We start from the raw sequence: 15,658 nt of genomic DNA, 5'->3' as shown, positions 1-15,658 counted from the left end.
TCTGATCAAATCCCATAAAATTGTACTTTCAATGTAGAAATGTGTTGGGAGAAAGTTAAATTATAAAAAATATTTTTTTTAAAAAAAGGGGGGGGCTATGATAGAACTTTATAATCCTTTGCATTGTGTACAATAGTATGTTATAAAATGACTAGGCATTAGATTCAGGTGGACAGGCTTCAGAAAATACTCTGCATTATGCAGAATTAAAAGTATAGTGTTTACTACCGTCAGATGTAGGGATGGCCACTCACTTGCTTCTGTATTTTGACACATATAAATAACACATTTTAAGAGGCACTGGGACAAATTTCTTGAAGACTATTTACTGAATACCTTTCTTAATTAACTGAAGTACCCATCAGTACATTAAAATTCAACCATTGCATCCAAATGACAACAAAATGTAGAACAAAACTGATAAAATACAGACATTGGAATAAAGTTCTGCAAAAACACCTGGAACCTCTGGACATGTTTGGCACCAACAATGGTTGCATCCATACTGCAGAAATAATCCAGCCTGGCACCATTTTCACTGCCATGGCTCAATGCAATTCTGGGAACTGTAGTTTTTGTGGCACCAAAGCTGTCCGACAGAGAATGCTAAATGCCTCACAAAACTATGAATCCCAGAATTCCATAGCACTGAGTCTTGGCAGTTAAACTGGTGTCAAACTAGATTATTTCTGCAGGGTGGATGCAGCCAATGGCTTCATTTTGATGCCAAGTTAAAACTTTGATTTCCACCAAAGCTTTTAGTCTAGAGATTATGTACTGACTAGGTTGCAGTGTTCTAATACTGTGTACCTTTTTAAATTATTTAACGTTGTTTGGATGTTTGTACCCCTATAACCCTGAGATCATGTGATATTTTAGTAAAATGAAATCACAGAGCAGCATTACTAACGGCTTGGGACAAGAGGAATGATGACCTTGCAGTTCAGCAGCATCTAAGAGTCAGATGATATCTTTGCAGTGTTAGGTATTAAATTCCAGTATCCTAGATTTAATTTCACCTATGAAAGGCCAGAAAAGTGCACAATGGCTGCTTTCAGATGCAGTGTTCAGGCTTCCCCTTTCCTCCTTGTCTACTTAGCAGCATCTAGGAGGACAGTGAAGGAGGGCTAGAGAAACAGACTCCTGGTGTTGGGTTGCAGCGTTGTATTTGTGGTAAGCAATGCAATAAATAATGACTGAACTATGGGGTTCTTTGCCACTGGATCCTGCCATAGATGTGTGTGCCTGCTTGCAACAGGCAAGGTAAACAGCGAATCCATTACTGAGCATGTGTGAACAACAAAGCAGAGAGAAAACAGGAAAGCAAGTAAGCTTGCCTCGTAAACTCTCACCAGCATATCAATAGAACACAGATCTAGAAGCCTGGCCAAAGAAAATGGAAATGATAATGACAGTGGGAGCTGGTGAAAACAGAAACATCCTTCTTGGATGCATTTTGGAAGAAGCTTTCAAGTAGTCTCTAGGAGATTCAAAATGTTTTTGTTTACTTATGTGGGGCTTATTTGACCTGACTGTTGAAAAACATGTTCAGCTGCTCTTCTTTTTTTGTGGTGCAGGAACCTATCTTTATCCCATCCATGTTATTTCTGCCTCCAAGAGCACATCTGCTTTGTTAACTGGGGTATTCCCGTACTTGTGCTTCCTTCAGCAAACATACAGAGGGTGGACAACACAGGAGTGATTGCAAACATCTGCACTGTATGCATTTAAAAAGCAATGCTCAACCAGGTGCAATCACCAACATTACATCTCTTACCTTTAATGTTGTCTTGTTTTGCCAGAGTGGACCAAACTGGCAAAAGGGAATGATGGGAGCCAGGTTCAAATCTCTATTAGACAGGTCTTGGGGCGGTTTGGGGGATGCGCTTGGACAGGCCATTCTCATCTTACCTCACGGGACAGTTCTGGAATAAAATGGGAGAAGAATAGAGTGACCCATTCTGAGTATTATTATAATACTATTATCATACTTCATTCATATAGCGCTGTAGATTTACACAAAGATTAAATATCAAATAACAATCAGGTAAACAATCACACAATGACTGCACCTATATAGTACCTATACTTTGGTTGGAGTGATCCAAATACAATAGACTACAATTCCCATAGCAGTAGTAGTAGTAGTAGTACCAGGAGTAATAGTAATCCACAGAGTATCAACATCTCAATATCAGTCTATAATACAGAACCAGTCTCTCTCTTTTCAGGGCACTTTGATGCTTTTCAAACTACAAATCCCAGGATCCCATGGGATGGAACCAGGGCAATTAAAACGGTATCAAACTGGTATAACTTTGCTGTGTGGATATACGCTACAATTATACTCCTCTTCTAGTTCATCGGTTCAATCATTTCCTTTCCCTTGTGCTTCTACTACAGTTTTAATCTTCTCGCTTTCAAAAGACTATCCTTTTCTGCCCTCAGACTCAACTTACCCTTCTGGGGGCCGCCATTTTGCAAGCCGCGACTGCGCATGCGTCGCCTTACCTCACTGCGCGTGCATACATTCCCCCCTCAGTCTTCTAAGGGGCCGCCATCTTGCAAGGCGCCAAGGCGCATGCGTCACCTTACGGTAAAGGTTCCCCCCCCTCAGTCTTCTAGGGAGCTTAATTTACAACGTGAGTGCGCATGCGTCGCCTTGAAAGCACGCAACTACTAATCCGGGAGTGCGCATGCGTCGGTTTACGTCACGTCGAACGCGCCACGTGACTCTCTCCAACCTTCTCAAGGAGGAGGAATGGCACCCTCTGCCGTGTCACGTGACCCACCCGGAAGTGCTCCTCCTCCGGTTTCAAAGCGAAAGACAGTTTGAATCAAGGCCGGGGGGGAGGGAGGAGGTCACGTGGGAGGGGAGACAAGATGGCGGCCGGCGGGCTGAGCGTGAGGTAAAAGGAGCGGCTCTCTCTGTCTCTCTTTAGTTGGAAGAAAGGGGGGTCCTGAGGAGAAGCAACCATTTTGGGCGGGAAAGGCCTAAAAAAGGGGGGGAGGACTTCGAAGAGTCCTTGGAGTGACCTCGTGGCGGCTGAGGCACGTATGGGCTGCGTCCACACTGGAGGAATAACACGTTTTGGCCCCGCTTTGACTCTTTTCTGGCTCAAGGCTGTGGAATTCTGGGAGTTGGAGTTTGTTGTGGGTCCGGAGTGGAGTGACCTTGATCCAGTCCCACCTCCATTTTAAGTCTCTGCTTTCTAGGCTGCATCTACATGGCAGAAGTAATCCAGGTTGACACCACTTTGACTGCCATGGCTCAATGGTACAGGAATGATAATGACCAGATCTCTGTGGCAGCAGGGCTCTCTAACAGAGAAGGCTAAACGTCACACTGAACTACAGTTCCCATAATTCCATAGCATTGAGCCATGGCAGTTAAAGTGGTGTCAACCTGGATTATATCTTTAGTGTGGATGCAGTCCAGGACTGAAACTGCCATTGAGTGTCATGCCCACTGAGTGGCAGCAGCTCTCCAGGGTTTCATAGAAGTCCCTTTCTTAGTCAGAGCTGGAGATGCTTATGACTGAATCCAGAACTTTCCGCATGCGCAGCAAATGATGTGCCACTGAGCTGTGGTCCATTCACTATAGGTGGGCTGAACAGCTAGAGCAGTCTGGGTCCATTTGTCTGCTCCTGGTACGGTCCAGAGATTGCAAAGACAAACCCTGGAAAAGGCCAGACGTCCACTTCTTGTGGCGGTGGCAGCAGGATGGATGGATATAACGTTAATGTATGGGACAGGCAACTTAATTAAACGGTGAATTGTCACTCCTGGATGCTTTCAGAGGGGAATTCATCTTTTTTCAGTTAGGAGAAGGGTAGTCCAGGGAATCTGAAGGGCTGCAAAACACCTTGGGAGGCCACATCTGCCCCTAGGGCCACACTTTGCCCAGCCCTGTAGTTTAAGGAGCCGCTTGTTCTGAATTAGTCCTATAATCTGCTTGTCTTAATATCTGCACAGGCTGGCAGTAGGTGTCCAGATTTTTAGAGCTGAATGTGATCCTAGCTCTGCTTGGAGACAGTGGGAATGCAATTTGGAGCCTCCTGAATGCAAAGCATGACTTCACCATTGAATCGTAGAGTTGGAAGAGACCGCAAGGGCCATCCAGTCCAACCCTGTTCTGCCATGCAGGAACTCTCAATCAAAGCATCCTTATTGACAGATGGCCATCCAGCCTCTGTTTCAAGGCCTCCAAGGAAGGAGTCTGCACTACTCTCTGAGGAAGGAATTTGTTCCACTGTCAAACAGCCCTTACTCTCAGGAATTTCCTCCTAATGTTGAGCTGGAATCTCTTTTCCTGGAGCTTGCATCCATTGCTTTGTGTCCTGTTCTCTGGAGCAGCAGAAAACAAGCTTGCTCCCTCCTCAATATTGACACGCCTTCAAGTATTTAAACAGGGCTATCATCACCTCTTAACCTTCTTTTCTCCAGGCTAAACATCCCCATCTCCCTAAGTCATTCCTCACAGGATGATGTCCCATTCTTACCTGAAGTTGCAGTAGTGTGCATGTGAAATGTTCACACATATGCATATTTATAACTATATATGCTCATTTACATTTATATACACCTATGCATTCATCTGTCATGCCTTGTTAAACAATGTGGTAGTCTTAGTTGGCAGGATTGGATAGATATATATATTGTACACACACACACACACACACACACGTCTGCCTATTTGTGTATGTGAGCAAATATTTAGAAACCAGTTGAATATTTCAATCTCCCAGTCTTTGTTGCTCTGATATGCCCTCTAATTGACAGTATGTAAATCTTAATTTTTGCTGTTCGCTTTCCACTGTTAGTTGTTAGGTCACTTGCATCCTATCTAGAAAGCAAAGATGCTTTGTGGCTTGGTCTTGAGAATAGGAGGAAAATCCAAGTGGAATTTATCAAGTGTCTTCTTTTCTGGGTCACAGCCATGTTGTTGTTAAAACATCTCTACCAGAGGAAGAGGCCTTTGGAAACAGGAGCGAACGCTGTACCTTTCCAACTCATTCATAACTGCATTGATATATTTTGTGTAATGCTTTCTGGTTGCCTGCCCCTCAGAAAAGCTAGCTACATGCACCAAATTGAGGTTGACTTCTTCCTTCATACTCCGGTGGCAGTGTTGGTTAGGAGGGATTCCTGCCTTTTCTTGGGTGAGAAGAATCTAGGAACCATTGTTTGTACCCCAGTAAGTTCCATGTTGCCCTACATGCAAATGGTACTGGCTTTGTTGACAAACTGTTCATAAAATGTTTATAAACCATAATGGTCCCAGAACATGGTGGTGATAGTTTTAATGGATGCTTGCTCTACAAAGCATATAATTCAAACCCTCCCATTTTCATTTGCTACTTGGTTCCTGGCCACTTCAGAGTGTTGACCTTGTAAAGCCCCAAATGCTCTGGGGTCAGGGATTTTAAGGACTAACCCCCTCTGAACAAATCTTGGCAAAAAAGTGATAAGTTCGCCTGAGGGTCGCCATAAGATGGAAATGACTTGAACGTACACAGCAACAATAAACTTCCACGGGATTGCTGAATCGCTAGATGACCTATGAATTTAAGGGAGGTAATGCATATCTCAGCCTCTTTGTGTAATGGTGGGATGCATTATCTCTTCACCCCTGTATTCATAGAGTCATAGAGTTGGAAGATATGGAGGGCTCCTGTCAGTTGTCCCACTACCATTGCTTTGCCTGGGCAAGCGACACTCCTTATTTCACCATCACCAGGTCTGGCTCTCATTCTACTCAGAGTGCTATACCCATCAAAATGTTTGGTACTTTGTTATGACTATACTGACAAACACTACTCTCTTTTCCCCCCTTAGAAGCAGCAGAGAACTGTGGACCATTGTGCTGGGCAGATCAGCTTTGAGAGAACCAGTAAGTGAGATTAGGCAGCCCTCCTTTTAAGTGGGGGTTTTCTATACTTTCCACTGATTTGTGTGTGTGTGTGTTTATTCTTAGTTTTGCTTCTGACTGTGCCTAAAATCTCTCTTTAGTCCCAGAGGTAGAGCAAAGGGCAATTCTGTTTCTTTATCTATTTTGACTATGGTGAATATGCAGCCCTCTTATGGGATTGTAGCTTTCAGTCACCCCTCTCTATAGGACTGATGACTTTTGCTTTCTGATGTTACTTGGAAGGCCACACATTTCCTTCCCAAAATCTTTTCTGTGTATTAAGAGTTTAATCAATATGGTTTTATCTTGCTTTATGTATGATGGTAGAAATAAGAACATTGGCTAGCATTCTGCTTGGGATTAATAGCTTTTTAAATAGCCTTATGTGTGTCCAAAACTGAATTTAGTAGTTTTGCAATGTCCATATTTACTTGACATTACAGTATACAGGAATCTGTTGTGCAGTGGTGGCTAGTGGAGTGACATGACTGGCTGTACAGTGGATACTTGTATGTATGCATTAAGACATGCACGTATGGACACTGGCAAGGATGCTTGATATACACTGGAGCACTCGTGCCACTGCCTGGGTGTATCTTTGTCATTATCTAACAGGGTTTCATTGCATTTCTGCAATGTAGCTATGCTTGCATAAAGTTACAAAATGTAGATGGTCTTGTAGGATTTTGGTCATTATTTTTATGCCTTTGAGATAATTCTATTCATTTTGTTGTTGTGTTCTGTTCTAGGCTCAGATTGCAGAAGAGTTAAATAAACGCTGGCAGAGGCTACTTGAGGGGCTTTCGTATTACAAACCACCCAGGTATAGCAGTTATCTGAAGCACACCACACATCCTTATGTTGTTACTGTAAGGCATGGAGCCAAGAAGATCTGCAGGTCTTTTATTGATATGAAGGGCAAAATCGTGCTAACAGTAAAAATCACAGGAACAACAAAGCTTGCCAAGAAAACCCATGATAGGTTCGCTTGAGGGTTGCCATGAGTTGGAAACGACTTGAAGGCACACAAAAAGAAGATAGGTTAAAAACTGAGAATGAATTAGAAAGAAATAGGTGCGTGAGTTGGCTATTACTACAATAGCTAAGTGGACCCATTAGTTTCAGGGATATTATGCCCATGTAATAAAATTTATTCGGTCTTTGACCAGTGTAATATTATGCCAATGACTACTAATTGCTGGGAAGACAACAGTTTGTGGAGTGCTCTTTTCCAATCTAGCTGTGATTGGAACCATCAGTGCTGAAGTAGATGGATCTTTAGTCTTTAGAAGTAGAACTTCTCTTAATGCTCCTAGATTTAAATCTGGGCACAGCAAATTCCTATACAGGTTCAGTCTTCCTTACCTGGAATTCTAAAATCTAAAATATTACAAATCAAACAATTAAATTTGTCCCAAACTGTTGCTTCTTTCCATTTATGCTGAGGAAAATGCCGATCTAAAACAGAAGGACCTGATCTCACTTTTATTGTCAGTCACCCACGCCGAAATAGCTGAGGAGTGGAAAGATCTAAAGCAGTGGCTCTCAACCTTGGGTCCTCCAGGCATTTTGGACTTCAGCTTCCAGAATCCCTGATGCTTTGGGCAAGCTGGCTAAGACTTCAGGGAGTTGAAGTCCAAAACATTAGGAGAGCCAAAGGTTGAGAACCACTGCTCTAAAGTACCCTTATTATTAGCACATAGTGGAAACATGGAACCTGATCCTAATGGAAAAATCTTTCACCAGCTATTAAAATAACAAAGGGTCTTGAAAATAAAGACATTTATTTGCAGTCACAATAACATTTTTAAAAAAACGAAGATCAAGAGGCACAACATACATTGAAAATTCCCCATCACTCAAACTGGTTGATGTGTTTCACATGTACATGCTTATGGTACTGTCCTTACTATATGCATACTTATGTTATATTTCATATGTATTTTATATTTATTTTGCTTCCAGCAAAGTAAGATTCTGTAACTTTAAATTATTAAAACCGTAATATTTTCTTCTTTTTAATCCAAAGTGCAAATTCAGCAGCAAAAGTAAAAGCTGATAAAAATGTGGCTGCCCCACTGAAGGAATTGGGTCTGAGAGTCAGCAAATTTTTGGTAAGTAGAAATGGCAGGCTGTTTTGTTACTTACTTTCCCTATTCAGCGTGTCTGTGAATTGGAAAGACAACCAGTTGACCTCACAGTTTCACTGTTTGAATGGAAATAGTGTCTGGGTTTTAAAGATTTGATTGGTTAACTCTGTAACTTGGAAAGGTATTTTTTGGTAGTTTTTCCTTAAAATTAAGAAAGATTTAACTATGTTGTTAAAAGAAAAATCCAATAGACAAATTTGTAAAAGAGTGGAATCCATTTTTGAAGTACAGTGTGCCTGCGTCATACACGGGTGTGCTTTACATTGCTTTCAGCTTATGCTGAAAGCTGCTCGCCATAAAAGGCAATGCCGTGCCGCATGCACAAGCCCCATTGTTTTAAATGGGGCTTGAGCATCTGTGGAATTTCCCTTGCGGGGGGGGGGGAGATCCGTAATGGGTCCTCCGCATAAGGGAAGGGCGCCCTGTATATACAAGAAAAATAATTTTTGTCAAGGACATTATTTGTGGGTTTTGAATTATAAGTAATCTTTTATACATGTAGGAGTAGAGGTGTATTTTAATCTGGACATTTAAATTAAGTGGAAATTCAACAAATGGATAAGTTACACCAAAGGATAGCAAGTGAGAAGTAATTTTTAAATATATTATGGTGCGTTGAAGTGACTGGGTGTTAAATGTGGTGATGGGAATGTATTCAATGTGTAGATAGGCTATTGTGTGTTTTGTTTAACAATTAGGAAGGATTAATGGCAACAGCTTGAATTTGCTGCCCCATCCTCCCTTCCCAATAGTTGTCCAAAAGAGTGGAGTATTGAATATTTTTAGCCCTTTTGATGTGAAGCAGCTGAATTGTGTGTGTTATTCTAGAGTTTGGATGAAGAGCAAAGTGTGCAGCTGTTACAGTGTTACCTTCAAGAAGATTATAGAGGGACCAGAGATTCATTAAAGGTCAGTTAGTAACAGTACAGTATCTCTCTCTTTTTGATATGTATCAGTACCTTGTAGCTGAAGAGCTGAACCCTATTGTGCTCCTCTCTTCCATGATATTTTAATTGTCACCTCCCTCCGTATCTCCCTCTACCCTATATGACTCCAGTGGCTGCTCCCTGAATCTGTACATCCACTCCCTCTAGAAAACACATCCTTCCTTAGTTAGGCCGATAGGACAGTACCTATTAATGGTAAATGCAGGTAACACTTGTCTCTGTCAAGCAGAAGGACAAGCCTTTGCCCTCTATACCCAGTACAAGAATAAAGTACAAGTGTAAAGAGCTCTGTCTGCTGAGTCAAGGCTTCACTCTTGCAAAGAGCCCAGACCACTGAGGGAAGCAGAGGTCAAAAGCAGCATCAGACACAGCAGTCTCTACTTCCCTACAGCCTCCTCATGGTCTCTGTGGTCCTCAGTCTCTCTCCTGAGAGTTGTATGCTGAGGCCCTGTTTTTTATAGTTCACCCAAGCAAGGCATTTGTGCTGGATGAAAAGCAGTACCTGCTGAGTAAGGGCTTCAGTCTTGCAAAGAGCCCAGACCACTGAGGTAGGGAGAGGTCCAAAGCAGCAACAGCAGCAAACACAGCAGCCTCTTCAGCCTCCTGATGGTCTCTGTGGTTCTCAGTCTCAGTGCCCGGTGTTGTCAAGCATGGCACTTAAGCATGGCAGGATAATGTTTGGACTATAAATATTAATGTGTTATTAATGAGGAAGACCACAGGAGCTAGGAGAGGCTGCATCTGTTTGCTTTTGCCTGAAGCTCCTGGGAAGGGCAAGATTTTAACCTCTCTCCTTTCCTCGCATGGAGTTCATTAAAATCAAACTACTTTACCTTTTGAGCTCTGTTTGCAGCAGTTGAAGTAAGCTAAGATGATGAGGGAAAGTAGTAGAAAGTGATTCAGACTGGAACATGGGATGGTAGAGGATTAACAGAGAGGATTTAATCAGGACAGTTGGAAGGTATCACACAACCCTTAGGCCTCCATGGGGACTAGCAGGTTATACTTGTTATGATTTTGGGTGAGATGTTAAGGATATTTGGAAGAAAAGTTTATTGCCACTACTGAGGTGTGTGTGTGGGTATACCATTAAATTTCCCTCTGTGGTTTTATTTCTGGAATGATTAGTTCATATTGTATCTCTGAAAATCTTTAGGTGACTGTGGTCCAAATCCAGTTGTTATCCTCAGTTGGAGTATACACATTGAATTGCTGAAACTTAAAAGGTTCTCATGATTTTCATTGGAGCTACTCATGTTGGCAATGACTGCTGTATTTAGGCCTAGGACAGCTAGCCGCTTTAATGTATCTGCCTTATTTAGGAGAAAACATTGTAATATTAATTTCAAGTAAAGGTTAATTTTCAGTCTCATATAATTACGTAGTCTGTTTCAATAAAGAATCAATTAAAAAAATACACTTAAGTTAGTTTCACCCAGAGGTTATGTAAATTATCTGTTAATTTGTCCTCTTAAATGATATCTAGAATTTTGATCTACTATTCTTTGATCAAAGGATAAATACATTTTTCCAGCGTCACAAACACATTTAGCAACTGGTCATAAATTTGTTGTATGTTGTTGTTTTGAAGTAAGTGGAATATTTTCCTCAAATATGAGATATTTCTTTAATTCAAGATTGAAATTAAAATACAGCTGTTGGACAAATTTCCTAAGAAACAGGAGCACAAGAGATATTTCAGTTTATCCTTTGGAGGAAAGCTCTGTACCTCTTAGCTGTTCATTTGAACAAAGCTTAGACGGATTTGTGGGGTTTTTTTTGGGGGGGGGGGGTTGGACAACATCTCTCATAGACCATACCCAGCAGTATGACCACCAGCATGAAAATAAAATAAACCTTTCAATAATAAAAAGATTGCACATAGAGAATGGCTTGGGAGCGCCTGGTTCTTGCTGCATTGCCAAAACTAAGCAGTTGTGGGCTTATCTTCCTTGGATACCATCTAAAGGAACCTTGCATATAAACCGGGTAGCAGTTTAACATATGTTTTTAGCATGCAGAGGCTTAATAAAATTACATTTTCAAAAGAGTGTGTTCAGCATTACTTAAAATCTGTAGCTAAAATAGAAATCAAAATGTCTTGTGGTATTTCCATGATATGCAGTTCATGCCTAGGGCTATTTGATGTGAATTAATTCTTGCCAATTATTTTTGTTCTCTTCATAAGACTGTTCTGCAAGATGAAAGACAAAGTCAGGCTCTAATATTGAAGGTCAGTAACTTCAATATTATTATTATTATTATTATTATTATTATTATTATTATTATTATTAGCTTTTTCTGCATGTGAAGCAGCAATCTCCTGATGTTGCATCATTTTCCATCCCAGCGGGCTATGAATATGTGGATAAAATATCTTAAATTTATAGTGGCAAGTTCTTTTTAGTAGAACAAGATATATGTATTTATTACACACTGGGTCAGGTTGAGCAGTTTGGGAACAAGTTGCAATTCAGGTAGAAATTTCAGTATAATTTTCTATCCTTTCAGTGTTATAATTTTATAAGTGCACTCTTGTGTCTCTGATGTGGCAACTCTATGGAGTGGTATGACAGTTGCAGTTATGGTTTGTTAAATGACACATTATAACAAGTCATATTTAAGACCAACTAACATCAGACTGTCTCCTGATTCTAGTTTGCTGTTCATCCAGAGACCATTGCAAACTGCAGTTAAGACCACAGTTCTGTTGGTATCTTATGCCTGCATTAGTTTTTCTGCAGAAATGGTTGAGCATTTTTGCTCAGTGTGGCATGTTGAGAAGCTGGAGCATGTCCAAAAGAGGGTGACAAAAATGGTGAAGGGTCTGGAAACCTTATGAGGAAAGACTTAGGAAGCTGGGTATGTTTAGCCTGGAGAAGAGACTATTAAGATGTGATATGATACCCTGTTTAAGTATTTGAAAGGGTGTCATATTGAGGATGGAGAAAGCTTGTTTTCTGCTGCGGCAGAGAATTGAAGCTGGGTGCGGGAGTTGAACATGCCATGGCCCTGTGAGGTTCCCTCCGTCTTTGTGTTTGTTTAACATGAAGAGCATAAGGGATCCGTACATAAGACTGCAGGATAAGTTATCAAGCTGCAGGTAATACAGATGGTGATATTTTTTCACAGCTTGCTGACTACTATTATGAGGAAAGGATTTGTATTCTTCACTGTGTCCTCCACCTTCTCACTTATTTCCAAGATGAGAGACACCCTTATATGGTGGGTACTGGTTTCCTTTTCTTGATTCCACCACATGCTAATAAATTCATTCACTGCAGTACTGTCTGTTTCAAAATGCTCTTCTTGGCAGTAAGACTCATCTTAATGTTACCTTGGTCCCTAGTGAAGTCTTCTTTATTTTTTCAGGCTTTTCATTTATTTTCACTCCAGTCATGACTTTATATACTGTGTCTGCTGTGTGAGTTTATGTTAACTTTCACTGATATCACTGATTTTTTAAACTGATAACTTTAAATGTATTTTAATTGCTTTCAGTACCCTATTTTATAAGTCATACTGAGTTCTCTGATAAAGGTTGAGATATAGGTGCTGAAATGAATCTGCCTGTGGCTGTGTGTTTTATAATAATTGCTTTGCTTTGAAGGTCCCATTTTCACAGTGTGTGGAAAAACTGGATAAGGAACTGGTTCCTAATTATAGGAAACAGTTTGAAGAGCTATTCAGAGCAGAAGCACCTACATGGGAGACCCATGGAAGTCTAATGGTAAATGATTTTTTTGACATACTTATACCAAGATTTCATATTTATGATGTGTGCTTCTTGGGCAACAAAGCTACAGCAGAACTCTGTTTCTTGAATAAAAAACGGTTGAGTGTGATAGTTGAGTAAAAGTTATTTTAGATCCTGGGGACGCATCTTTGTGATGCTTGGTCCATGGCAGTGCTCTGAAATACAGAATGTACTTGCTTGACTTCAGTTTTCTAGTGGTTACTAGTCAGTAGTGGATCTGATTTCTGCAGGCTGGTATCTGTATTCCATTATGTTCTCTCAAGCATTGTGGCACACCTACTGATCTTTCATGTGTTGCTTATCTGTTTAACGTCATTTTTTTTTTCTCCTGGGAAGGGATACTTTGACTTTACACTGCACAGTTAAACACACTGAAGTCCATAAATTTTCAAAGGCAGTCCCATGTGAAGTGTGTGACACTAATCTAAATGTCATGTAATCAAGACATGTGTCACCATAGCTAGGATGTGATTTCTCCAAAAGCAGGCCCAGCTGGTGGGGAAAAAGAAAAAAGCCAGAAAGCAAAAGATGGACAAGTGGTTTGGTTGAAGTTTCAAAATTAATAATAATAATAATAAATAATAATAAAAATTTTATTTGTATACCGCACAACAAGTTAATAATACAATATAATACAATACATATTAAAATACAATACACTAAGCAACACTACTAAAAACAGTATTAAACCCCATCAGCCAGCAACCCTTGCTGTCGGAGGGGGGAGGGCTAGCTGGAACTTGATTCAGGGAATGCTAATTTGAATAGGAAGGTTTTTAGCTCCCTCCTAAACTGGGCCAGGGAGGTGGCCGAGCGGAGCTCTATGGGCAGCGTATTCCAGAGGGCCGGGGCGGCGATGGAGTATGACCTCCTCGTTGTGGAGGCTAGTCTAGCCCCTGGAACCCTCAGTAGTTGCTGCCCGATGTTCTGAGGGTGCGGGGCGGAATGTATGGAGAGAGGCGGTTCTCCAGGTATCCTGGGCCCAAGCCATATAGGGCTTTATAGGTTATTACCAACACCTTGTATTGTGCCCGGAAGCGAATGGGCAGCCAGTGCAGCTCTTTAAGTGCTGGTGTAATATGACTGGCCCTGGAGGTACCAGTGACCAGTCTGGCTGCCATATTCTGTACCATCTGTAGCTTCCGGGTGTGGTACAAGGGTTGCCCCATGTAGAGCGCATTGCAGAAGTCCAATCGAGAGGTTACCAGAGCGTGTACCACCGTTTCAAGGTCTCCCTGGGCCAGGTATGGGCGCAGCTGGCGAATAAGCCGGAGCTGATAACAGGTGCTCTTTACCGTCGCATTCACCTGAGATGTAAGGTGAAGCGACGAGTCAAGAAGCACCCCCAGACTGCGCACGGAGTCCTTCACGGGAAGCGTGATCCCGTTCAGGACAGGTGGAACTACCGCCATTCCTGGGCCAGGGGAACCTATCACGAGTACCTCCGTTTTCTCTGGATTCAGTTTGAGTCGGTTAAGGAGGCTCCAGTGAGATTAGAGGATTTCTTTTTTGTTGTCCAGGCTGTTAGCAATCATGGTCCTGCTTTCCTCCAAGTTGTGCTGACATTGCAGTAGAAAAAAAAAAAAAAAGTTCTGTCCCTTTGGACACTAAAGACCTTCAATGTGTTCCTGTGCAATATACATTTCAGATTCTCTGTTATTATATTTTAGCTCTTTTCTAATTGCTATAGAATTTCTATAGGATTTTATAGTGTGTTTTACTATTTTTAGTGTTTAGTCTTATTTTGAAATGGCCTAAGGGCTAATCAATAAACATCTCTTCTAGTGTTCCTATGCAAAGTTAGATGTGCCTGACCACATTGAAATAAGTGATGTATTTCTGCATAGGAGAGGGTTTTGTAAGTGTTGCCTTTCTACCTTGTTGCCTATGGCTATGGTACTAGTAGCATTGTGCTTTTTTTACACAGACAGAGCGGCAAGTCTCTCGTTGGTTTGTACAGTGCCTCCGTGAGCAGTCCTTGCTACTGGAAGTCATCTTCCTTTACTATGCCTATTTTGAGATGGCTCCTGAGGAGTTGTTGGCATTTGCCAAGATGTTCAAAGAGCAGGGATTTGGCTCTAGGCAGACTAACAGGCATCTGGTTGATGAAAGTATGGACCACCTAGTAGATCGTGTTGGGTGAGTATGCTGCACTTGACAAGATAGGCTGTTGTACCTCATGCCTCTGAGATTTGCTTCATGTGGGACTTTCTAAAAATCTACACACCTAAATGAAGAAACATACACAGTTGTATTGAAGATCATGCTAGAATCCACAGCTTAAAAGCTGTATTAGGCAGTGAAATCGGCTCTCTGTATCCACAGATTGAACCATCCATGGCTTGAAAATACTCAATAAATAAAATACCAAGAAGCAAACCTTGATTTTGCCATTTTATATAAGGGACACCATTTTACTACATATTGTATATAATGAGACTTCAGCATCTACAGATTTTGGTATCTGGGGGTGGGCGGGGGGTCCTGGAACCAAACTCTAGTGGATAGCTAGGGCCCACTGTATATACATCTGCCTCTGATTGCAGGTTTGTCTTACCATCTGCTGCAACCTACAACAGCTTTTCAGGGCTTCAGGAAGAAGAGTTGCCTATCACTTTAATAAATGAGATCAGACATGATCTTGTAGACATTCTACATGCAAAGCATATGTTGTGTAACCAAGCTATGACTCTTAAGGATATGCAGATTGTTCTTAAACATGTGCTTCATTTGTGACATAAACTGCTAGAACTTTTTTTTTTTTTTTGGGTAGTGGGCATTTATTTACTCTAAAGTATTCTAGTAGAAATTGAGAGACGTTATATTCTGCAAATGGTACTATTGCTGTATCATGGTTCACAAATTACTAAATTCTTCAGTCTGAAACTATTA

At 41.2% G+C, this 15,658-nt stretch overlaps 2 protein-coding genes across 7 annotated transcripts in view; one reads left to right on the top strand and one right to left on the bottom strand.

Moving 5' to 3' along the window:
* The window catches only part of DOLK (dolichol kinase), a 28,518-nt gene extending 25,987 nt beyond the window's left edge, over nt 1-2,531 (bottom strand). For 4 of the 5 annotated variants that reach the window (XR_016282129.1, XR_016282130.1, XM_089535160.1 and 1 more), the window contains exons 1-2: nt 2,460-2,500; nt 1,778-1,925 (exon numbers count right to left, since the gene is read on the bottom strand). The gene's annotated coding sequence lies outside the window, so the exon portion shown is untranslated. The other variant, XM_089535161.1, reaches the window with a different exon arrangement.
* A 342-nt stretch (nt 2,532-2,873) lies between these two features.
* The window catches only part of NUP188 (nucleoporin 188), a 46,471-nt gene continuing 33,686 nt past the window's right edge, over nt 2,874-15,658 (top strand). For both annotated transcript variants that reach the window (XM_089535159.1, XM_089535158.1), the window contains exons 1-9: nt 2,874-2,909; nt 5,840-5,894; nt 6,662-6,735; nt 7,942-8,026; nt 8,891-8,971; nt 11,198-11,242; nt 12,142-12,234; nt 12,620-12,739; nt 14,694-14,905. In XM_089535159.1, coding sequence (XP_089391285.1) covers nt 2,884-2,909; nt 5,840-5,894; nt 6,662-6,735; nt 7,942-8,026; nt 8,891-8,971; nt 11,198-11,242; nt 12,142-12,234; nt 12,620-12,739; nt 14,694-14,905 — 791 coding nt within the window. In that variant the 5' untranslated portion in view covers nt 2,874-2,883. The remainder of the gene's footprint in view (nt 2,910-5,839; nt 5,895-6,661; nt 6,736-7,941; nt 8,027-8,890; nt 8,972-11,197; nt 11,243-12,141; nt 12,235-12,619; nt 12,740-14,693; nt 14,906-15,658) is intronic.

The sequence above is a fragment of the Sceloporus occidentalis genome, unplaced genomic scaffold, assembly GCF_023333645.1.
Source record: "Sceloporus occidentalis isolate IW3139 unplaced genomic scaffold, rSceOcc1.0.p SCAF_8, whole genome shotgun sequence".
NCBI classification, from domain to species: Eukaryota; Metazoa; Chordata; class Lepidosauria; order Squamata; family Phrynosomatidae; genus Sceloporus; species Sceloporus occidentalis.
The sequence above is the reverse complement of the archived record's forward strand: the minus strand, read 5'-3'. Positions and strand labels throughout refer to the sequence as shown.